At 40.6% G+C, this 24,146-nt stretch overlaps 2 protein-coding genes across 10 annotated transcripts in view; both read right to left on the bottom strand.

Annotated features, from left to right (window-relative positions):
• Positions 1-24,146, bottom strand: part of DIAPH2 (diaphanous related formin 2) — a 359,470-nt gene that overhangs the window by 70,609 nt on the left and 264,715 nt on the right. For 6 of the 9 annotated variants that reach the window (XM_083484618.1, XM_083484619.1, XM_083484620.1 and 3 more), the window contains 2 exons: positions 16,569-16,664; positions 14,784-16,149 (listed from right to left, as the gene is read on the bottom strand). In XM_083484618.1, the coding sequence (XP_083340744.1) occupies positions 15,992-16,149; positions 16,569-16,664 (254 nt within the window). In that variant the 3' untranslated portion in view covers positions 14,784-15,991. Of the gene's footprint in view, positions 1-14,783; positions 16,150-16,568; positions 16,665-24,146 lie in introns of those variants that run through there. The other 3 variants (XM_083484624.1, XM_083484625.1, XM_083484626.1) reach the window with 1 other exon arrangement.
• The window catches only part of LOC310698071 (uncharacterized protein), a 318,973-nt gene that overhangs the window by 273,378 nt on the left and 21,449 nt on the right, over positions 1-24,146 (bottom strand). The window lies entirely within an intron of this gene.

Here is a 24,146-nt window from a genome sequence, read left to right as displayed (position 1 = left end):
GCAGCATTCATAGCTCAGTATTGGAAGCAATATATTAAAATCCCAAAGAAGTCTGGCTAAATAAAGTTTGGGGTGATGCTCTTACCCACCACTGAAAGGTAACAGAAGGCACTATTGGTGAGACATGTCTTCTTTTCTTTTCTCTTATGAATGAGACCCAAAATCATTTTACTCCACATTCCTCACAGGAAAACTTATCAAGAGGGTACATAAATTAACACTGGATAGGTAAGTTTATTGAATACGTATTATGAATGGCATATGAATACTCATAATAATGTAGCACTTGATAACTTATTGCTGTGGTTTTGTCATCTTTGTATTTAATCAATTTATTTAATCAATAAAATACATTGGGGGGGGGAATATAAATACTGCCCATTGGTTTTAATCCAATGAAGACCTGAGCAGTATTCCTAAAGACGGAATGCTTCATATAACATTATTGCAAAGGAATAAGACTTATTCCACCTCCCCCCCCCCCCAAAGAAGAAGACTACAAGTGGTTTCTTTCTAAAGAGGAGATTGTACAAATGGAAGTAATTTATGACAGAGTTAATGGGAGAATAAATTGTTATTTTTTTCAGAGCAGTCATAAAGATAAGAACCAACTGCAGGATCAATTGCCAATCTAGCCCATCATCCTGTTCTTACAGTGACCAACCAGAAACCTACGAGAAGGGCCTAAGTCCAACAGCATTCTCTCCAGCTGTAATTTCCAGCAATGGTATTCAGAGGAATATTGCCTCTGACAGTAAAAGTAGAACATATCCATCATGGCTAGTAGTTTTTGATTGCTTTTTCCTCTATGGATTTGTCTAATTTTCTTAATTATTATGAATGAACTCACTGATAAATCCCTGGCCCTTAAGGGATCCCCAAATTTATGCAGGTACTACTGTGTTAGGTAAAAGGTAAAGGTACCCCTGCCCGTACGGGCCAGTCTTGCCAGACTCTAGGGTTATGTGCTCATCTCACTCTATAGGTCGGGAGCCAGCGCTGTCCGCAGACACTTCCGGGTCATGTGGCCAGCGTGACAAGCTGCATCTGGCGAGCCAGCGCAGCACTCGGAACGCCGTTTACCTTCCCGCTGGTAAGCGGTCCCTATTTATCTACTTGCACCCGGGGGTGCTTTCGAACTGCTAGGTTGGCAGGCGCTGGGACCGAACGACGGCAGCGCACCCCGCCGCCGGGATTCGAACCGCCGACCATGCGATCGGCAAGTCCTAGGCGCTGAGGTTTTACCCACAGCACCACCTGTGTCCCCACTGTGTTAGTAAATTCAACTATAAACATTAGGAAAGTCATAAGCACTGCAAGCAATATATATATATAGAGAGAGCGCACACACGCTATTTGTAATTTTCTGCAGCATTACTGCCACCCAAAAGGGAAAGGGGGTATATGGAAATAAGGATTCTGTAGAATCTGTCTTGTCTTTATACCTATCTCTATCTGTAAAGAAATTCAGTTGTTTAAAAGCATTAATATCTGCATTGCTATATAACCAAAGAAAGGAAGTTAGAAGGCTTAATTGTGATGATGACCAAACAGCTTCAGAAAATTTCAAGGTAAAAGCCTTGAGTCTGTCTTTAAAGAAACTCACATGCATCATTTCAGGATGGCAACAAGACAGTGTTAGCTTGTAAATACATGTTGTATGAAAGCAAATGTAAGCCTAAAATATTAATTTCACATTGGTGCTCCTCACAGAGCTAGATGGATGCAGACACAGCACTCTTTTGACTTCTGAACACCATTTGTTATCAGTAATAGATGCTTGCATCTGAACAATATGAAAATCTGCACGGAAATAACATTAGCACTGCAATCAAGCTTCATTTACTAGAAAATTACTTCTGGATTGGTTTATAACTTAAAGGAAGAGCTAATGCTTCTTAAAATACTATTTTTGGTTTAGTTATTCAGAACCTCTGTTATAAAAGAAAAATCTTAGAAAAGACTTTGCAGGTGGTGTGTATGTGTGTGGTAGGGGGAAGGGGAAGTCAGGTTATTAATTAAACAATGGTTGCTTAAAACTCCTGGAGCTATGACAGACTTACCTAATTATACATTCAAATAATGACGCTAACAACAACTAGATGTCCTTTATTATTTTGCTTTGGCAATTTGAGGGTTACACTTAAAATTCCAGGAAAAGAAATATGTAGTAAATTTGTAGTGAAATCTCATTCAGTGAAGCCATATACCACATCATGCAGAGGTGATTCTGGACCTGCAAAGTTTAATGTTTATTGCTGAAAAATGTGAAAAGTATAGCGGAGGTAGCAGAATCTAAATTTAAGTTCTAAATTTAAGTTCTACATTTACACACACACATCTTTTTAAAGAAAAAAGAGTATCCGGTGCCCCTCCTGGAAAAAAAAAGAAAGGTTCCCAGAATGTTGTCCCTGGAAATGTTGGCTGGATTATGATAAATGGAAAATATGACAAAGCAAGTGCAGGCTTATTTACTGGCTTGGCGCAGTTCTGCATGCTCTGACACTTATTGCACAAAACTGTCAAGACTGCAACATACCATCACCAGAGAGACTTTTGAAAAATGAGGTGAGACAGAAATTGGAGAATGGCCATCTCCTAATTTCTTTAGAGCATATCAGAGCATATCAGAAACAGAAGATCACATATCCAAAGATGATAATAGTTAAACCCTCTTCTATCTGTGCAGCACATACATCTTTTACAAATAGCCATATGAATCTCACCCTGGTCTTCACATCTTGTGATTCATTTTGGACTACTATGTGCTTGGCAATTTCTGTGTTTATGCAGGTCCAAGGAGGGATAGAAACTATAAATAGGTTTCTAAAGCCTCCAATGGGTTGGAAGACTTCATTCAGATGAATTAGTCACAAACTGATGAGGTGAGCAGATGAAAAAAAGTGGATTTTCAGTTATGTGTCTGTGGAGTCTTACAATTTCTGAAGCAGTATAATCTAAATGCAGCTTTGACAGCTTCATTTTTGTGACAACTCGAGATTTTAAAGGAACACTTGGGCAAGATGCTCTTCCTGAACCAGTCTGTTTCTTCACTGCTGCCCATTCACCTACCTTAATATAAGAAAAGCCCTGCTGGATCAGACCAAAGGTCCACCTAGACATTCTGTGTTTATAGTGGCTAAATCCATAAGCAGAACATGAGTGCAATATCTCCCTCCTATTCATCATCAACAGCAGCTGATGCTTAGAGCATATTGCCTCTGTTACTGAAGGTAGTAAGTACTAGTCATCATGACTATTAGTCATTAACAGCCTAACTCTTCCTGAATTTGTATAATTCCCTTCTAAAGTCATTCAAGTTGCTGGGCACGGCTACATCTTGAGGTAACAAATTTACCCGCCACACTGTGGTAGCAGTAACAACATGCTGTAGGAAGAAGTTCTTCATTTGGTTTGCCCTGGACCTTCAGCTTCATTGGATGATCCTAGTTCTAATATTATTGATATTTTTTCTGTGTTTTATGCTTTTATAATTTTAAATATTTTATTCTACACTGTCCACATATTATTTTTATGAGCTGGCAGTTCATAAACACCCTTATTTATAAATAAATAAATAAATAAATAAATGAAAGCACAGTTACTTTTCTCTACCCACTTTGTGTTTAGACTTTTCAATCCCTTTCCTAATGATCTCAAACATTGACTTTGCCTTTTTCATACAGTTAGTTTGCTGCTGTGATCACAAAATATTTTTTCTGGTCGGTAACCACCAGTTCCAGATTCCATCAATGTATATATAAGGTTAGGATTTAATATTATATTTGTCCCTTTCTACTGGCAATATCTGCAGTTTTGCATCGAGCAGCAACAGGAGGAGGCCCAGAAGGGAGCCCCTTCTTGAAGCATGGTCCTCAGCAAGTAGCTGGTTGTACTGACCCTTAACACTAACCCTGCTTGGTTATGATACATTCCAGGCCTCTGATTCAAACACAGCTGCATTTTGTTTGAAAGCGTAAGATGCAGAAGGACACAAAACTGTTTTGATTTCTATAACATAACACATTTGGTATTGAATAGCACAATGCATGCTAACTATAAGAAAGATCTAACCTTGAACTTCCAGTACATAATGAGAATGTCTGAATGCATAGGAATGTTGAGTACTCTGCAGGACACACTGTTTCTCACTTCTGTTGTCCTTCATCACTGAACAATATATATGGCATAATATAAATGTTCCTCTGGTATAACAAAATCATCATGTTAACATTAGTATTCATGCTTCTAATAAAAGATGGTTGGCCTTCGGCCTTTTGCTGGAATTCTAGCTATGCGCAGTTCCATTGCATTGTAAGCATAATAGTGCAACAAACTATGTTTTCCCTTCTGCTTTTTCTTTGACAAAAATGTGTAGGTTAAGGGGTATCTTTTAATTGTGTAAAAAATGTGTAACACAAAAGCACACTTCACAATGTTCAAATAGCCTCTCATGAATTAAAAATGAATTGCTTCCAGCCAATAAATGCCATGCCAGCAATCTAGTGTACCAAATGCACACATGTATATCAAGTTTGATTAGACTAATAAAACTCAATATTGTTAAATTTAAGAAATCTTCACTATTATTGCTTTTATGTATCTTTTATGTATCTAGCTAAGTGGTAGTTTTATGTTCTCCATGAATGATAAATTATTTGAAAGCTATTTAATGAATGAGAAGTATTGTACCACATTTTATTTTATATAGAACTCTCCATATGGCAAGCCTATAAAACACAGCATTTCAGGAGAGGGAAACAGACTTAAAAAACTTTTAAGGGTTAGGTGCTGGACACTGATGATCAGCAGCATAATAACCATCAAGGAAGGGAAAGGTTGAATGAAATCAATAAAAATGAGAACTAAGACAAACGCTGCAGTGAAACAAAGCAAGTATAGTTGCTGTGAAAATAACACCCCAGATCTCTCAGTTTGGCTAGGGGAAGAGTCACTCCAGAAACAGGAATCGCTGAAAGTTTCACAAGCCAGGAGGTTGAAGCAACATCTTTGCAATTTGTTTTTTGTGTTATTCGTAAGTATATTTTTCAAATAACACATGGAGGAAAACTGCTAGTATGACTTTTTGGTTCATCTAGTTCCCATCTGTAGCCCACTTAAGGTATGTCTGGAAGACTTAAGAGGAAATTATGTGCATTTTGAAGATGAACATTAGTTATTAAGAGCCCTGATGGATCAGGACAAAACATAACCAGTCTAGAATCCTATTCTCACAGTCTGTATCACTAGTCTATATCTGGTCTGTATCACTGAGACTTGAATGGGTGAGCAGGGTGGAGCTGGTCCCAACAAGACAGAAGTACTGTTTGGGGGGGACAGGGGGTGGGCAGCTGTGGTGGACTCCCTGGTCCTGAATGGGACAACTGTGCTTGGGTGCGGAGACTTGGGGTCATCTTGAACTCACGGCTGTCCATGGAGGCACAGGTTAATTCTGTGTCCAGGGTGGCTGTCTACCAGCTCCATCTAGTGCGTCAACTGAGATTCTACCTGCCTGCACACTGTCTCACCAGAGTGGTACATGCTCTGGTTATGTCCCACTTGGACTACTGCAATGCGCTCTATGTGGGCTATGTTTGAAGGTGACTCTGAAAACTACAATTAATCCAAAACACAGCTGCCAGACTGGTGACTGGGAGCAGCTGCCAGAGCCACTCCTAAAATACCTATGTTGGCTCCCAGTACATTCCCAAGCACAATTCAAAGTGTTGGTGCTGACTCCTAAAGGGGCTTTAACTTAACATACATGCCAAGGCAACTGGCTCTGCGATGGCCCAGGACTTCATGCTGCCATGACAACCATGGGGCTGTCCCAACATGTCACCAACCCAACACACATGGCAGGCCCACACTTGGGACCTTGGTTTCTCAGCTGGGCAGGAGGAGGGTGATCTGAAAGTGGGGGATATTGACATCAGTCCCTTATCATGGTCAGATTATTTCCTGTTGAGCTGAGGGCTTGAGATCCTTACAATGTCATACACACAGGAGTTCAAACACACAATAATAGAAATGGAGCAGCACAAGTAGCTTCCCATATGATAAACATCTATCTATAAAACTGTCCACACTGTCATGCAAAATGGGGACTATAGGACAATGATGGGTGAGTGACCAGCACACTATAATGTCAATAAATATGGTACTAAAGATCCAATGCCTATGACCACACCAAAAGCATTGAAATAACAATTCAATGGGGGGGGGGGAATTGAATGTGTGAATAAATAAATGTTCTATCAGCTGATTTCATGTAAAATTATATATGTGAATCAGGCAGCATAATCCCAAATTGGAACCCTAAGGCTCTCCTCCCTTGAACAAATGTAGCTGTCTTATATGGAATCAGGCCATTGCTTCATCTAGTTCAGTACTGTATGCCCTGACTGGCAGCATAAATCTTGCTGAAGAAGTTGATGGCAACTAACAGCTAAGCCCATTTAAAATTTTACACTTGCTTGCAACTGTTATAGAGTTGCTTGGTTTTATTCTTCTCTCTATAATGCACTTTGCCTGATTACTTACCTACTATTGTTGCAAATTGTAGCATTTCACTTTTTTAAAAAAATCTCATCTGTGAAGAAGAGAGTAACCGTCTTCATGTTATCAATCCTCCTTATAATTTGGAAAATGCTCTCAGGCCTCCTGCTGTGTATTTTTAATGCGCTTCTGACATTCATGCAGTTCTTTAACCAATTTCCTTCTCTTTCCTAGTTGTTTTTTCTGAATTCAACAATGTTAAGTGGGTGTGGTGTGGTGTGTTGTGGTGTGTGTGTGTGATTGAGAGAGAGAATGTACAACTGAGCTAAGCAAGGAACCATCTCTCAAGAGCAAGTGGTTTGCTGAACATTCACATCTCCATAATTTTAATGTGCTAGTCTGCTACTACAGTGTTTCTCAATGTGAACATTACATTTTCATCATATGTTGCTTCACAAAGATACAAATGTTAAAATTTTGAAAACTGGACATTTGAGATTCATTGTCTCCCAACAACAGACAGACAACTACATAGATCAAGAAGCAAATAAGCCATCTAGTGAATGGAACTAGCCTTATATTCTCTTACCCACAGGAACCAAACACAGCACACAACACAGAATCATATGTCTGTGAACTTAGATGTCAATTTCACTATGTTCAGTGATGCCTACTTCTAAGTGTGCGGTGTAGCAATCATGAAGACTGAACTATACTATAGAAGCAATCAGTTAGCTAGCTATCTTAATTTTAACTAGGACTTATTACCGTATTTTTTGCTCTGTAAGACTCACCTTTTCCCTCCTAAAAAGGGGAAATGTGTGTGCGTCTTATGGAGCGAATGTAGGCTGCACAGCTATCCCAGGAGCCAGAACAGCAAGAGGGATTGCTGCTTTCACTGTGCAGCGATCCCTCTTGTTCTGGCTATCGAGATTCAGAATATTTTTTTCCTTCTTTTCCTCCTCCAAAAAATAGGTGCGTCTTATGGTCTGGTGCGTCTTATGGAGCAAAATATACGGTAAAAATAATCATAATAACTTACTCTAATGTAAGACTGCAGCATTCTCCACTTCCAGATAGTCATTTTGTAAATGATGCTCAGAGTAACTTAGGAATCCTGTTGAATTCCAGCCCTAGTCACACAGTTCTCTTTGTCAAGCACAAAATAGCTACAGTCAACTTACAACTTATGTTGGAGGTATGTTCCAAGGATAGTGTGTAAAGCAAAAATAGTACAGTGGTACCTCTGGTTAAGAATTAAATTCGTTCCAGATGTCCGTTCTTAACTTGAAACGCTTCTTAACATGAGGTACCACTTTAGCTAATGGGGCCTCCTGCTGCCGTGCGATTTCTGTTCTCATCCTGCAGCAAAGTTCTTAACCCAAGGTACTATTTCTAGGTTAGCAGAGTCTGTAACAGTCTGTAACCTGAAGCGTCTGTAACCCGAGGTACCACTGTATATGGTCAAGACAATCTTTTAAAAACCAGGAAATGGCCATACAGCACAGCACTTACAGGTGCATGACAACTGTTTTGCTCTTTTGATCTTGATGTTGTTTCAGGAGAGGAGAGGACAGGAGAGGAGAGGAGGACAATTTAGGATCACCAATAGCCAGCTGCAGTCAAAGTGGTTGTCTGTGGTTCACCTTCAGAGGTTGATTGCATGGGCTCATTTGCTGCTGGTGGTTTTTTTGGTGAGAAATGTGGCGATTGGGAACTTCCCACTGCTGTCTCTTGAGCGGATCAAACATTAACTGATAAGATCTCAAAATGTCTGTAATCCCATGTGAGACTGAGGCTTTGTTTCACTGACAGATTAAACTGTCAACAATCAAATCATCTATGTGTTTTACTGCTTGGAAGACTTGAGCAATAAAGCTGAATTCACTCAAGTTAAATGCACATGCATTGTAAGTCAACAGTACATTGAAAGTCTGAGGTTGGGAATAATTTTTTCAGTTTAAAGTATTTTGGATAAAACATTCCTAGCAATATGTATATCAGTCCCACTAAAAAACATTTTTGGGAACTGATTATGCACAGAAAAAATAGAGAGCAAGAGAACTAAATTTATTAATAAAAAGAAGTACATTGGAAGGAAAATAAGTTCATATAATCCTTTCCTAACATGACTTTCACTGAAGAGAATTTGTCAAAAAGCTACCTTTTTTCTAATTAATGTGCATTGTGCTTCAGGGTACTCAATACTGAAAATATAGCCAAAAGCAGCTTACATAATAATTAGCATATGTACCATAGTATGCATTTAAAAGAAAAATGGAAATTCTTACTGTGAATTTCTATTCCCAGAGTTTCTTGAGGGTTTCTTGTGACAAAGGTCTAATTTCATAGGGCACAGTGGTTTTGCCATCCTTTTGCCCTAATCTACAGTCTGATTAGGGACGCAGGTGGCGCTGTGGGTTAAACCACAGAGCCTAGGACTTGCCGATCAGAAGGTTGGCGGTTTGAATCCCCGCGATGGGGTGAGCTCCCATTATTCGGTCTCTGCTCCTGCCAACCCAGCAGTTCGAAAGCACATCAAAGTGCAAGTAGATAAATAGGTACCGCTCTGGCGGGAAGATAAACAGCGTTTCCATGCGCTGCTCTGGTTCACCAGAAGCAGCTTAGTCATGCTGGCCACATGACCTGGAAGCTGTATGCCAGCTCCCTCGGCTAGTAAAGCGAGATGAGCGCCACAACCCCACAGTCATCTGTGACTGGACCGAACGGTCAGGGGTCCCTTTACCTTTACAGTCTGATTGAGTTTCTATCTGGACAGGCCTTTTTTTCTGGAAACCAGAAGCACTGTTCATTTCTTTTGGGGAGACATCCCCAAGGCAGTGGGTTTCCTCTCCCACTATTTCAGGGTGACTTAAGGAGGCCATTATACAAGCATTCTATGCACTTGGTCTCACAGCTCATTCTCTGAGGAGGGCTGCTACTTCAGCTGCATTCAAGGAGAGTTTCCCTATTCTGGAGATTTGTAAGGTGGCTACTTCGGCTTCCATGCATACCTTTCCAAAGCAATACATGGTTGATTCCTGAGTGTCTGCAGATGGTGCTCCAGAGGATATTTCACCCATGACCTGTCTTCAGGTAGCACACCTTGAACGTTATCGCTCTTATATCTCCCAGACTTAGAACTGCCCTCCAGGATCCCGGTGTGTGTGTGTAAATTATTACAATGATTTTCTGTTCCCAGGGTTCCTGGACAGTAGTGCCCACATGTTGTTCTGGAAGTTGCTTATTGTTCTAGGATGTTGGGTGGCCACCTTTGGCAATTAGAATTATGGCTGCCTAGGGTGGCGCTGTGGTCTAAGTCACTGAGCCGCTTAGGCTTGCCGATCAGAAGGTTGGTGGTTTGAATCCCCGCAACAGGATGAGCTCCCATTGCTCTGTCCCAGCTCCTGCCAACCTAGCAGTTTGAAAGCACACCAGTGCAAGCAGATAAATACGTACTGCTCTGGCGGGAAGGTAAATGGTGTTTCCATGCACTGCTCTGGTTTTGGTGTTCTGTTGTGCCAGAAGCGGCTTAGTCATGCTGGCCACATGACCTGGAAGCTATACGCCAGCTCCCTCGGCCAATAAAGCGAGATGAGCACCGCAACCCCAGAATCGGCCGCGACTGGACCTAATGGTCAGGGTTCCCTTTACCTTTATGGAATAATCATCAGGAGATTTAGGACTTGAATACTGTAAGTATGATGAGTACGCACAACACACTGTATTATTTCTGTCTAATTGAAACATGAGTTAACTAAATAAAAGTGAAATATCTGATGATGATTCCTGAAACTGACATTTTTTATTTTACTTTAACTGTTAAATTTGTATACTGCCCTTCATCTGAAGACCTCAGGGCAGTTCACAGTATAAAAATACAGAATACCAAAAAAACCACATTAAAAAAACAAGAACAAGACATGCTACTAAGGTATGTGCCATGGCGCTGCCTGGCATGGAATATCCAGAGTGAGGAATTACGGTAACTTTGTATTGTCAAAAGTACACCTACAAGTTATGGAAAGGCATGTCCATCAGCCCTCCGTCTCTCAGCTACTCTTAGTGTTCACCCGATGAGGCAGCTGCTACAACAGAGAGGCCCTGCCCCTGACCTCAGCTTATGTATCTTCCCCACCCAAGCTGTATGCAAGCCGGCATACACCAGCCTGACGTATCTCTCCCTCCTCCTGCAACTGTTCTTCACTCTTCAATCCTGCAGCTTCTCCTGCCTCTGCCTCTTGTCTTCTGGCTGTTACATGTTCCCTCAGTTCATGCTTCCCTTCTTCCAAGTCAGTCTCCAACCCCTCTCTCCCAGTGTCCACTAATCAGTATCCAGCCTCCACTCCTCGGTGTCCAGCCGGTCCGTGACAGTATGAATAACTGAAGTCAGACCACTGCTATCCAGGCAGAGTTACAACCTACACTGATGAATGGCTTCATGCCACATGACATACTTTCAGTGACAATCAAGCTATCTACCTGCTAGAGCATGACATAATTGAAATTTTAGGGGAAATAGACCCCCTTTCAGTTCAGGTTGAATGCCACTTACCTGGGCAGTTCAGTCACATATTAACAGTGCCTCAGACTAGTATGCTTTAAGTCTCAATGTATTGCTGCTAATCCAGTGCATTATTATGCCAAGGCATTGACAAAAAGTATTATGTGTCACCTATTGATAGGACTGATAGGGACAAGGACTGCCTGAATCTTTATTTCAGAGAGAGAAAGAAAAAATGAACTAAAATGTTCCCAAATGGCTATTTCTTGGAACCTCCTACAAAGTATTTATCAAGCCAAATGATTAAAATGAAGTCAAATAATTAGAAATGAATTACTGGTGATTATTATTTAAAACAAAGATATCATTATGTTTTTCTCCATCAGAATAATGATTATATCATATGCTAAGTAAATACATCTTCCCAAGACTGTTGCTTACAACCAACTCTTCTAAGATATATAATTTAGTTCTTACTTATTTTAGAACTATTATAAAATAAGTAGCATGATAAATTGAAGTAATTTACTGAATATAGGTTTTTATATTGCCTCAGGACAGTTCATGGACGTCTGTGACTAAAGCAATTACTAAATAACATTGGGGGGGGATATGATTATAAATTACATGCATTGAAATGGGCTCAAACATATAAAACATATAAAAAACCTGTTAGTGATAAAGAACTATTTTCTGTTAAAGCATTGTTAATCCAAAACAACATAATAATCTCTCTCTAAAAAAGAAATAAAGCTTTGGTTTCAAAAGACCATAGGCTTACATTTTAGTAATGGACTAGATGAGAGACAATGAACTAAAGCAGAATCCAGACAAGACTGAGGCACTGTTAGACCAGATGGATGGTGGGCTGCCTGCTCTTGATGGAGCTATACTCCCTCTGAAGGAGCAGGTATGCAGCTTGGGGGTACTTCTGAATCCATTGCTGTCAACTGGGCCTCCATGGCACAGAGTACCTTCCATCAGCTTTGGCTGGTGGCTCAGCAGCATCAGTTGAAAGGTTATCGTAACTCTGTTCTCTATGCTCTGGTAAGCCCTAGGTTAAATTACTGCAATGCATTATATGTGGGGCTGGCTCTGAAGATGGTCTAGAAACTTCAGCCAGGTGGCTCATTGAGCCAAAACTATTTGTGTATATAACACCAATCCTGGCATGACTGCATTGGCTGCCAGTTAGTTTCTGTGTCCAATTCAAAGTGCTGGTTTTGAGCTATTATTATTATTATTATTATTATTATTATTATTATTATTATTATTATTATTATTATTATTTTACTGTTTATACCCCACCTATTTACCTGGGTTTCCCTAGCCACTTTGGGTAGCTTCCAGCAAAATATAAAAATAATAATAAAATCAGACATTAAAAACTTCCCTGCCTTCATATGTTGCCTAAAAGTTGCCTAATTTTTTATCTCCCTGACATCTGATGGGAGGGCATTCCACAAGGAGGGCACCATTCAAAGCCTAAAATGGCTCAAGACCACAATATATTAAGGATCACCTCTCCCCAGATGAGCAAACTAAGGCTCTGTGATCATTATCTGAGGCTTTTCATTGTGTGACCCCTCCATGAGAAGTGCAGGGGGTGGCAACATGAGAACAGGCCTTTTGTGTGGTGGAGTTTGGATTTGATACCCCGCTTTATCACTACCCGAAGGAGTCTCAAAGCAGCTAACAATCTCCTTTCCCTTCCTTCCCCACAACAAACACTCTGTGAGGTGAGTGGGGCTGAGAGACTTCAAAGAAGTGTGACTAGCCCAAGGTCACCCAGCAGCTGCATGTGGAGGAGCAGGGAATCGAACCCGGTTCACCAGATTACGAGTCCACCACTCTTAACCACTACATGTCTGTGTACGCTCTCTCCAGGGAGGCTCACCTGCTGCATTCATTACATATATTTAGGAAGGAAGGAAGGAAACATTCCTCTTCAATCAGGACTTTGGCTAATTAAACAATCTATGGCCTTTTAAATGTGTCAGATGGGTTGTGGTTTGTTGCTATTATGTTACATATTTTGTGTTTTTATGTTGTAAATCACCCTGTGATCCTTGAATGAAGAGCAATATATAAATTTAATAACTAGTAATAGATATGAAGAATTAATATTTTTTAAAGCAAGCAAGACTTAAGGAACCAAATAAAACCATGTAAACAAGAGATGTTTAGTATTTCTGAAGTGCAACACACTTATGAGAAATGCGGAAGGTATATGTTACAGCTATAAAAGCATCCCCACATTGACCCCAGCTCAAAAACTAGGTCTGCATACACCGTGAGTAGGCAAACTAAGGCCCAGGGGCTGGATCCAGCCCAATCGCCTTCTAAATCTGGCCGGCAGACAGTCCGGGGATCAGCATGTTGTTACATGAGTAGAATGTGTCATTTTATTTAAAATGCATCTCTGGGTTATTTGTAGGGCATAGGAATTTGTTCACTCCCCCCCCAAAAAAAACATATAGTCCAACTCCCCACAAGGTCTGAGGGACAGTGGACCGGCCCCCTGCTGAAAAAGTTTGCTGATCCCTGACCATGAAAAGGACCTTTATATACATGATGATAATTGCCAAGGCAAAATTCTAGAATTATAACAAACTGGAAAGCCCACACTAGCTGGAAGATCTATACTCTGGGTTCACCTCAGCTTGTATAAATCTTTTGTCTTTTACTAGCTGGAAGATCTGCATAAGAACTGGAACACTGTATGCTGTAAGCCTTCCAGAGTGGCTGGGGAAACCCAGCCAGATGGGCGGGGTATAAATAATAAAGGTCCATGGCACTGGAACAGTTGTATATTTCTGAAATTAACTGCTAATCTAAAAATGGGCTAACAACCCAATTTTATGATTGTTTATATTGAAGTAAGTCCTGCTGGGTGCAATGCTGCATATATGCCGTTTACCTTCCCGCCACAGTGGTACCTCTTTATCTACTTGCACTGGTGTGCTTTCGAACTGCTAGGTTGGCAGGAGCTGGGACAGAGCAACGGGAACTCACCCCGTCGTGCAGATTTAAACCACCAACCTTCCAATTGGCAAGCCCAAGAGGCTCAGGTAACGGCTAACCAGCCATAGTACGTACCTCAAAGCTGTAACTTTGCTGTAATTAGAAAGAGGGGGAAATGATGGCACATAGTAACACCGCAGCTGCAGTATTTCTGAACTAGGGCACTCCTAAAAGGGCAGCAGCTATTAAGGTTTCCAGAAATGTAATTCGATGTTAAAAGATTTAGCAGCTTAGTGGATTTTTTAAAAAAGAAAAATTGTTAGAAATGTGTGTGGGGTGTGTGTGTGTGCTTAAACTAATATTAGAGGGAATATATTTCAGAATTGGTCTTGTTTTATAATCTCATAGCCTGAGGCTAGGATAAAAGGTCATGGATAATTGGTGAAAGAGTGATGGATTCTGTTCAACATATGTCCTTTTAAGAAGTTTCTGGTATGACAGGATGCTGGCAGAATTGTTTAAAGGAGAAGGGATTTCACTATCATTGAATCATTAAAGAGGAAAGCCAGGTAAGATTCAAATTCCACACTTAAAATACTCATCCCCTTTACAGTATTTACATAAGTAGGAGAGAGAGAAATTGTGACTACTTAAAATGTTTCAGTGCCAGTGTGATTTAATCATATTTCATGTAGATGTGCAGTAGATAGAAGAGCAAACATTTTGCTCACATGCAGCTGACTGTATTACAACAGTCAAAACCTCAGTGAATATGTAGGGTGCACTTTTCCTTTTTACAGCATAAATAGGCAGAAAGTTGATGCAACAATATTTAATTATATTTTGTTCAGTCAAAATAAAATAAATAAACCATTAGTTTGCTATACCATGTTTTGTGACATATGAATGAACACCCGAAATACAGTTTTTACTATTAAATCTGTATGTCTGAACCTGTATTAGGATACAATACTGAGTCCTTGGGAAAGGTAGGCCACGCAGTGTCAAAAGTACATAAAAAGAAACATGACATATACACTTCGTTTTGTGGACTTGTACTTCAGACTACAATAAGCCTTTAATATGCACAGACTAATATGTGACATTTACAACACATTATGGTAGGATCAATACTACAACCTCCTATTTGAATTTACTCTACAGGGCAATTAGGAGGATTTGTGGAGGCTATTTGTGAAAATATTAGATGGTGTAAACTGATTAGACAGCAAAGAAGCTAAGGAAAACATATTACTTTGTCTCAACAAAGAGAATCCTCCTTTATACCTGGGAGCATTCTGTCTTATCTATGTATCTATCAGAAAACATTTTAGCTAATACTATTTCTATAAACACAGGTACACGGGATACAATTCCACCTCCCAGCCAAAGATTACTCATAATAATCTTCTGCAATAATCAGATTTGTTGACAGCTTACAATTTTGTAAGATTGCATAAGGAGCCTGTCCACTGGTTCCCTTTCATGATCATATTTAAAATTCCTAGCAATTTCATATGAACAGGAGTTGAACAAGGAAGGAAGGAGATGTAACAATCTTCCACACCCACAACTACAACCAGCAAAGGCTAATATTCCTGGATCTAACAAAGGGACAAGGAAGCATTACATTGCATCTCTGTCCTAGAATTCTGTAGAATTACAATACAATCTATTGCTTTCTTCAGTTGGTAAATTATACCCCACTCTCCCTGTGCCTATATTGAGACCTAGCACTAAACCATTTCTTTTTCTTTGCAAAGTAAATATATACACAATAGAAACTTAGTATAAATATAGTAAATATTAACAAATGGTTAGCAAATATGTATGCATTTTTATAGTCACATATCACTTTTAAGTAACACTAAAGTAGGTATAGTCTTATGTGCACAGACAATCATAAGTCTTAGGTTCACCCATTCCCTTCTTCCCCATCCTCATGTACCACAACCAGAAACTTCTGATCCTAGTGTGTGAAAATCAAAAGGTCAATTTCCTCTTCCAACTCCTATATCTGTGCTTTCAGTCTCTCAAGCCAATTCCTGCTTCAGCTTCAAATGCTTCCTCCTCTATTCCAAGAAGTCTGCGCTGAGTGTGTTCTCCCTCCCCGCTGTTAGAGTTGGCTGAGCAGGCACAGGGTGCTTCTTGGCAGGACCAATCTTGCATCAGTAACTGCTCGACTTAAATATACAAAGCAGGATATACCTCTTCAAAAATAGATTGACTGATGCCAAAGCGCAGCAAGCAAATAAACAAAATCTAACTATAATAAAAATTCACAATTCCCAGAGTCTAAAGATTTCAGCTAAGTCAATTTAATTATGGTGATGATTTTCCACAAACTGTTGAATGTTTATTTATATTTAATGCTGTATCAAGCACACAGGGAACCCTCTGCTCCTTTCTTTTTTGCCCTCTACAATTATCTGTAGATACAGTTAGAATTTTAAAACTTGTGAATGCATATACATGTCCTGCTGAGTTTTCACATGAGTAAAAAACAGTAATACAAGCTTTCCCCAAACAGACTCCCTCCCCCCCTGACTTTGAACATTAGATACATTTCCTCATCCCCAAAAAAGTTCAGTAAATGTCCTACCCTGAGTTCTTGGCGTTCGTTTCCTGCGATCCCTGAATGCTGCCCCAGATTGCAGTGCCTCAAGTAGATTATCCATCACTCCTGTCTCGTCGCCCTCTGTGAATGGCAGAGGAAGTAAAATTAATCTCTTTGCAATTAAGGCTATAACACAGGGAAAAAATATGAAAAGAAAAAATAGGGTCACATTTACATAAAACCACTAAATTAAAGACATATATTTTACTGTAATGAAAGCTGTCAGTTTCATGTTACACCATTGACTAGTTTGTTTATGAAGTTCTATTAAACAAAATTGATGCCAACCTCACTTGCTGTTCTTCTGACTTTAAGACCTTGTCTCCTGTATTATTGATGACATGTTCCATATGCAAATAAACAGGTGCTGATCAGGAACATCTTTTGCAGTCCTAAGTTCCTTTTGAAAGATCCCTACGCAAGCCTGCTTAGCAGAATTGATGCACATGAAACAATTTGATACACTCATCAACACCAGGTGAACTTCCCATAAGTTTTAATAAGGAGCAAAGACATCACTGCCATTCCATTCAGAATAGACAAGGAGCTCTTCCATACATGACCTTCACTCACTTTAATAGTAGGGGTATATACAATGGAACAAGCAAAACAAATTATTAATCTGCCACGTATGTTGAAGTAAATGGGAAAGCAGGGAATTCATTTTTAGTCCTCTCAGGTACCAAGGTCACACTTTATACAACTGTTCTCTCTCTCCCACACCCATGTTAATACTTTAGGCAGACACAATTATACTAAAACTTACTTATTCAAATAAAGAACCTGCAAGTGAAGACCGACGAAAGGAAACATAATGCTCCCCAAATCCATAGGCAGAAAATAATCCACCACTTTAAGAAGTGAGGGCTGGGGGGAGTGTCTTAAAATCTCTTTTATCCCTAGTATACTAAGGGAAGCTGGTTAAAATGATTTATTTAATTATTTGTCCAATCCTCACTTGCATGGTTAACACTTCATGTTTCAATTTGTTTTGTTAATAAGGTCTTGGAGAGGTATGTAATAATGCAAGACATACAGGGCAGAAACAGCTATAAGTAGTAGAAGACCAATGAACCATGATGCTTATTTTCTTCCTACCCACATTATAGGCTTATCTGCAAAAGCTAACTATATACTCTGGAAGCAAATAACAAGAGTTTGATATTATTATTGCTATTTTTATTCTGCCCATACCTATGGCTTGTCTGTAATCAAATACAATGTAACTGTACATCACTTTGATGCAACTTGGATTATTATGTTCAGCATACTGAACACCATTTAGTGAGACAAATAAAAGTAACATTATATATAAAGTTTACAAACATGCTTTCAGCCATACACACACATTATAGACTCATATTTTTTAATGGGCATTAAACGTTCCTGCCTACCTGCCAAATTGCAGCCTATACACATATGAATATTTCAAATAGAAATGATAGAAATGTTTACAGACATATACATAATCCATACACACCTCCATTACAATTGTATTTACTTGTTCATTATGATGCGCTACAATGGTAATCTGTTTGAGCCGAAATGATGTAATGTTCTCCATGTCAGAAAGTACTATCTCAAAATGGAGACATGATCTTCATCTTTAGAAAAGCACTTGATATCACTTCCATGGGGAAAAGTGAACCATTTCAGAAAGCTGGTGAGATTGTATATCTGAACATTCATCCCCAAACACAAACGCAAATCCTCCCAATACACAGAAAACAAGGATATCACCAAGATGACTAGTGTCAGTGCTGTTTTTCTAGAAAAAGAGATGCCGGAACTCACCATGAATGCCTCCCTTGTTCTCTTATAATGGCAATGGCACCAAGCAGGTGATCTCACACTTGCCTTTAGAAATTATAGTTCTATGAAGACTCTACCACCTGATTTTTGGAAGGTTTAGAAATCATTACTTACTCTTAGCAAACACCATTCTTTATTGAGGCTGAAAATCAATGGGAGTTGGGGGTTGGAAGTCAGCAATCTAAGAGTCATTGCATGCAAAATAGTAATAAAAGAGCCTTAGAGGGTGCATGTATATTTTCAGCTAGAGCATGATTCAGTTTGAATGCTTGTAAAAACTAATAAAAGGTGAACCCCAGAAACTAATAACCTGGAATCAGAAAGCTCCCTCACCACCTCCTGTTGAAAGGCCACAGAAATAGGGGGAGAAGCCATACCCAAGGCAGAAAATGAGAGGAACCCCCCAAACTGGAAAACCCAATTAAAGTTCCAAACCCTGACAGCCCCAACCCAACCTACCTGAGAGCAAGAGAGTGGACAGCAATACTTTTGCTGATCAGGTGAATAAGGTAGACCCAATATTAAGACACAGGGGGAACCAGGAGATAAGGAACAAAACTGGGCAGAAAAAATGGACTGAGAAGCAAAAACAAAAACCCGACTGACACCCTTCAGGTGCACACACAATCCCAGCACAGAATGGCACTCTTGTCTAAACGGCATATTGACAGGACCCTCCTGAAGCTGCTCCAACTTTCCAGTATACATGCAGCTGAAGCTATTAAAAAAAGCAGGGAGAATGAGTGAACTCACTAACAGGAATAGTTCAAATGCCCTACTGATAAAAGTTTGGGTTGGATGTGGGTGATCTGGCCAGAGCAGAGAAAGATAGAATACCTGAGAACATGGACCACAGTAGCAAAAAAAAAAACAAACCAAAAAAAACCCCAAGCCTCAAGTGCTTGTGTTGAATGTGCCGTTGAGGAACACTTCAAAATGGCAGTCCTGCCCAAAGTTTATTGAGGGAAACAACTCTGTCCAGCCCTGCCGCAGCCATGAACCACACAGAAAAACCTCTATCAACTAAACTAAGCAGCTAGAAAGAATGCCCTGGGTGTAAAGTGCCCCTGCCCAGTGAGGGAAGAGGAGGGAAAAAAAAAAGAAAAAAGAGAAGGAAAGCATTCAATCACACCAAATCACTTACAACCCAAACAAAGAATCTAAACTGAAAAGATGAACACTTTTCACTATCAGTAAAAAGAAAACTTTTTTGCTCAAGAATACGATCAAGAAAACAAGCTTCTACCAAGGACTGCTCAGAACAAACCTGCAAACAGGTAGCCCCTCCCCCTGGACAGGAGGACAGTAGAATACAGGACCCTACTGGCCATCACTAGTGGGAAGTGTCATCCCAATCACAGGAATTTCCTTCATCTGAATCCAGCAAAAGAACTTTGTTAAGATTGCTTTTAGTGCATAACCAATAGCCCTCCTACTGTGAGGCTGCCTAAAGACATAACAGAAAGGTACAACCATCTTCTGATCCCAGTGCAATAACTCCCATTGCTTTGACAAGTTTTCAGATTGGCTTCAGTTTCTTCAGTATGCTTGCTTAACAATCCAGCCTAGTTAACTTCAAGTATTTCTGCTGTTTTGTACATTGCTCTGATCCATGAAATCTGAAGAGGAATATGAAATGATTCAAAACTGAAGGTGATGGGAGGAATTTAAGCACAATTCCTTTAAGCTTAATATCATCAACCATTTGGATGTGGGTTGTTGAAGTTTCCATTTGAAAGCTGCTTAAGTGTAGCTTTTGTACAGCATTAATTTACCACACGATCATAGAATTGTAGAGTTGGAAGGGACTGCGCTAGTACAACCCCCTGTAATGCAGGAAATTCAGCTAAATCATACATGAAGGATGGCCACTGAACCTCTGAAAAAGGGAACTGGAGACTACTTAGAGACAAAATTGATGCAGAGCTGGATGATGAAATGACAAAATTGGAGAAAGCACATGGTAAAATGAAAATGCCTTTCATACAAGGGCTTGGAGGGGAAGGGGAAGATTAAACCATAACTGGTCATCTGGATCTGGCATTGATGTAATTGACAGGGGGGGGGGAGCTTTGGGAAAACTTCAGTCCTGCCTTTCTTCAGTTCTAACAGAAAGCATTTGACATACTAAATGGAGTGAATTCAGAGAATGATGCAACTAAATTTATGGTACTCTCTCTGGAAAAAGAGTGGAAGAAACGTAAATGGAAAGTCCTGGAGGAGGAGATTAGAATACTAGGGTAAATACAACAGGAAATGGAAACAAGAAAGGATATGGAATTTGAACATATGGAACTGGGTGAGAATTAAAGGATATGTAACAATAAAAGAATTGTGGAATATTATTCCAATATGTGATCACAATGGAGAGATTTTAACATGGACATGGATGGAAGAATGTACTATTATTTGGTATGGTGGTGGGAGTTAAAGGAGAAAAAGTTGGTATTAAAGAAAAAAACATGGTTGACATATACCAATAATAAAACAATTCAGGAACGCCTCTTGGACTTTTCGTGGGGAAAAGAAATGAATGATTTTGAGATGCTGTGACTTTTACATTAATTTTCTGTATCTTATTCTATAATGAAGAACTTAATAAAACACTTACAAACTGAAAGCTGTCTTTTGCATCATCCTAATTTGTGGGGATAATTTTAGAATAGTTCCTCACCACTCTAGAAAACTGCAGAAGTAGGGAAATGGTGAATTATAGTATGTACAGTTTGGTAAATGGCTGCCTGTATTTGCCCCATGCAAAAACACTCCTGAAGGTAGAAGATCGCTCTTTTGCTAATGCTATGAGCTGCTGCTTCAGCAGAATAAATTCACAAGAGAAAGACATGACAGTCTTAAAAGACTGATAATCTGTGCTCAGAATCTGTTGCTGCAATTTATATTTCTTTCCTCACAAATGGTAGCTGGGAATGAAATAATGTTGAATTACTCCATTCCATCTTAAAAAAAAATAATACATGAAAATGTAATATTCATTTAAGTGTACTTTTCATACTAACAACCAGTCCTCTGCAAAGTGATTTTCTATTTAATGCCTCAAATGTCTTTTGGTATAATTTAGAAGCAAAGGGGAAAAATGGACTGAGGGCTAAATGCTAGAAGCACTTTTATAAGCTAGTTGCGTCACCACTAAACCTTGTTGCTAAATGTTGTTCTCTTAAAGTGGCATTTCCCAGTTCACAGCTATGCAACTCAGCCAATTTAGATATGTAAAAGACTCTGCTCTGCTACGCACCGAGTGATAGTTTTTAGCAATTTGTGCACGAACGGAACAAGCTCTTAAAGGTGGAGATCCAGGATAGTGCTCATCAGGCACACTAGGCTACCAAGCCTAGTTTGGAAGATGTAACAGGGTTTAGTAAGTTGGGAGTCTGTGGCAGAGAGCAGTGGGATGAGGGAGGCCAAGATGAATTCGGCTGGTGAAGAAGCATGGGTGTCTCCCCTTCCTGCTGCAATAAGCTCCCTCCCCCTTTGTCTTCCAGAATCAGAAGAGGCATAAAAGGGGGAGGGGGGGTTGGCTGCACACAAGCACAGTTTCCAATTGTTTGGAAAAAGCCCTGAGGAAGTAGGGACTTTCAGGCTTCGCAATTGATTTTCATGGATGAAGGCAACCAGGAATAAGCTGCTCTCTTCATTAGCAATGGCATTCTATAAAGTTTGTGGGGATTGTATTTTTGCCAATAAACTCCATCTTTGAACTGTGTGATCACTGACCAGCACGCTCCTGTGACATATATGTACTTCTTGACTATTTCTGCTATGTAAATATTTTCATGTTCTAAGCCACCTTCAGCATTGTTTTAATAATAATAATAATAATAATAATAATAATAATAATAATAATAATAATAATTTCTTTATACCCCCGTGCATCTGGCTGAGTTTCCCCAGCCACTCTGGGCAGCTCCCAATCGAGTGTTAAAAACAATACAGCATTCAATATTAAAAACTTCTCTAAACAGGGCTGCCTTCAGATGTCTTTTAAAGATAGGAAAGCTGCTTACTTCCTTCACATCTGTTCCACAGGGCGGGTGCCACTACCGATAAGGCCCTCTGTCTGGTTCTCTGTAACCTCACTACTCGCAATGAGGGAACCTCCAGAAGGCCCTCGGCGCTGGATCTCAGTGTCCGGGCTGAATGATGGGGGTGGAGGTATACAGGTATACAGGACTGAGGCTGTTTAGGGGTTTAAAGGTCAGCACCAACACCAATGGAAACATACTGGGAGCCAATGCAGATCTCTCCGGACCGGTGTTATGTGGTTCCGGTGGCCACTCCCAGTCACCAGTCTAGCTGGATTCTGGATTAATTGTAATTTCCGGGTCACCTTCAAAGGTAGCCCCACATAGAGCGCATTGCAGTAGTCCAAGCGGGAGATAACTAGAGCATGCACCACTCTGGCGAGACAGTCCGCGGGCAGGTAGGGTCTCAGGTAGGGTGGAGCTGGTAGACAGCTGCCCTGGACACAGAATTAACCTGCGCCTCCATGGACAGCTATGAGTCCAAAATGACTCCCAGGCTGCACACCTGGTCCTTCAGGGGCACAGTTACCCCATTCAGGACCACGGAGTCCCCCACACCCACCCGCCTCCTGTCCCAAAAGTACTTCTGGCTTGTCAGGATTCAACCTCAATCTGTTAGCCGCCATCCATCCTTCAACTGCCTCCAGACACTCACACAGGACCTTCACCACCTTCACTGGTTCTGATTTAAAAGAAAGGTAGAGCTGGGTATCATCTGCATACTGGTGAACACCCAGCCCAACCCCACTTGATGATCTCTCCCAGCGGCTTCATATAGATATTAAAAAGCATGGGGGAGAGGACAGAACCCTGAGGCACCCCACAAGTGAGAACCCAGGGGTCTGAACACTCATCCCCCAACACCACTTTCTGAACACGGCCCAGGAGGAAGGAGCAGAACCATTGTATAACAGTGCCCCCAGCTCCCAGCCCCTCTAGACGGTCCAGAAGAAAGTTATGGTTGATGGTGTCAAAGGCCACTGAGAAATCCAGCAGAACTAGGAAACAGCTCTCATCTTTGTCCCTAGCCTGCCAGAGATCATCAACCAGCACGACCAAGGCAGTTTCAGTCCCATGGTGAGGCCTGAATCTTGATTGGAAGGTATCCAAATGGTCCACATCCTCCAGGCATGCTTGGAGTTGATAAACAACCACCCGCTCAATCACCTTGCCCAAGAATGGTAGACTTGAGACTGGGCGATAGTTGGCCATATTGGCCAGGTCTAAAGATGTTTTTTTAAGAAGTGGTTTAATGACCGCCTCTTTCAGCAGGTCTGGGAAGGCTCCCTCGCAGAGGGAAGCATTCACCACCCCGCAGAGCCCATCCCCCAGCCCTTCCCAGCTTGCTTTTATTAGCCAGGATGGGCAAGGATCAAGGAGACAGTTGGTCGGTTTCACTAGTCCAAGCAGCCTGTCCACATCCTCGGAGGTAACAGATTGGAATTGATCCCATGTAACATGACTAGACAAGACTCCGGCACTCTCCCACCCTGGCCCTGCTCCCACAGTGGGGTCTACCTCCTTCTGAATCTGAGGACTTTATCTGCAAAAAACTTTGCAAAAGCATTGCAGGAGATTTGGGGGTCCCTACCAAGCCCCAGTGACAAAGGTGGTTCCGATAGATTGCGAACCACCTGAAAGAGTCTCCTGTTGCTGTTTTCTGCAGATGCAATAGAGGCGGTGAAGAAGGTCTTCTGTTGCCATTGCCACT

The sequence above is a fragment of the Podarcis liolepis genome, assembly GCF_965112155.1.
Source record: "Podarcis liolepis genome assembly, chromosome: Z".
Classification (NCBI taxonomy): Eukaryota; Metazoa; Chordata; class Lepidosauria; order Squamata; family Lacertidae; genus Podarcis; species Podarcis liolepis.
Note: the sequence above shows the minus strand (reverse complement) of the source record. Positions and strands in the feature narration are given on the sequence as shown.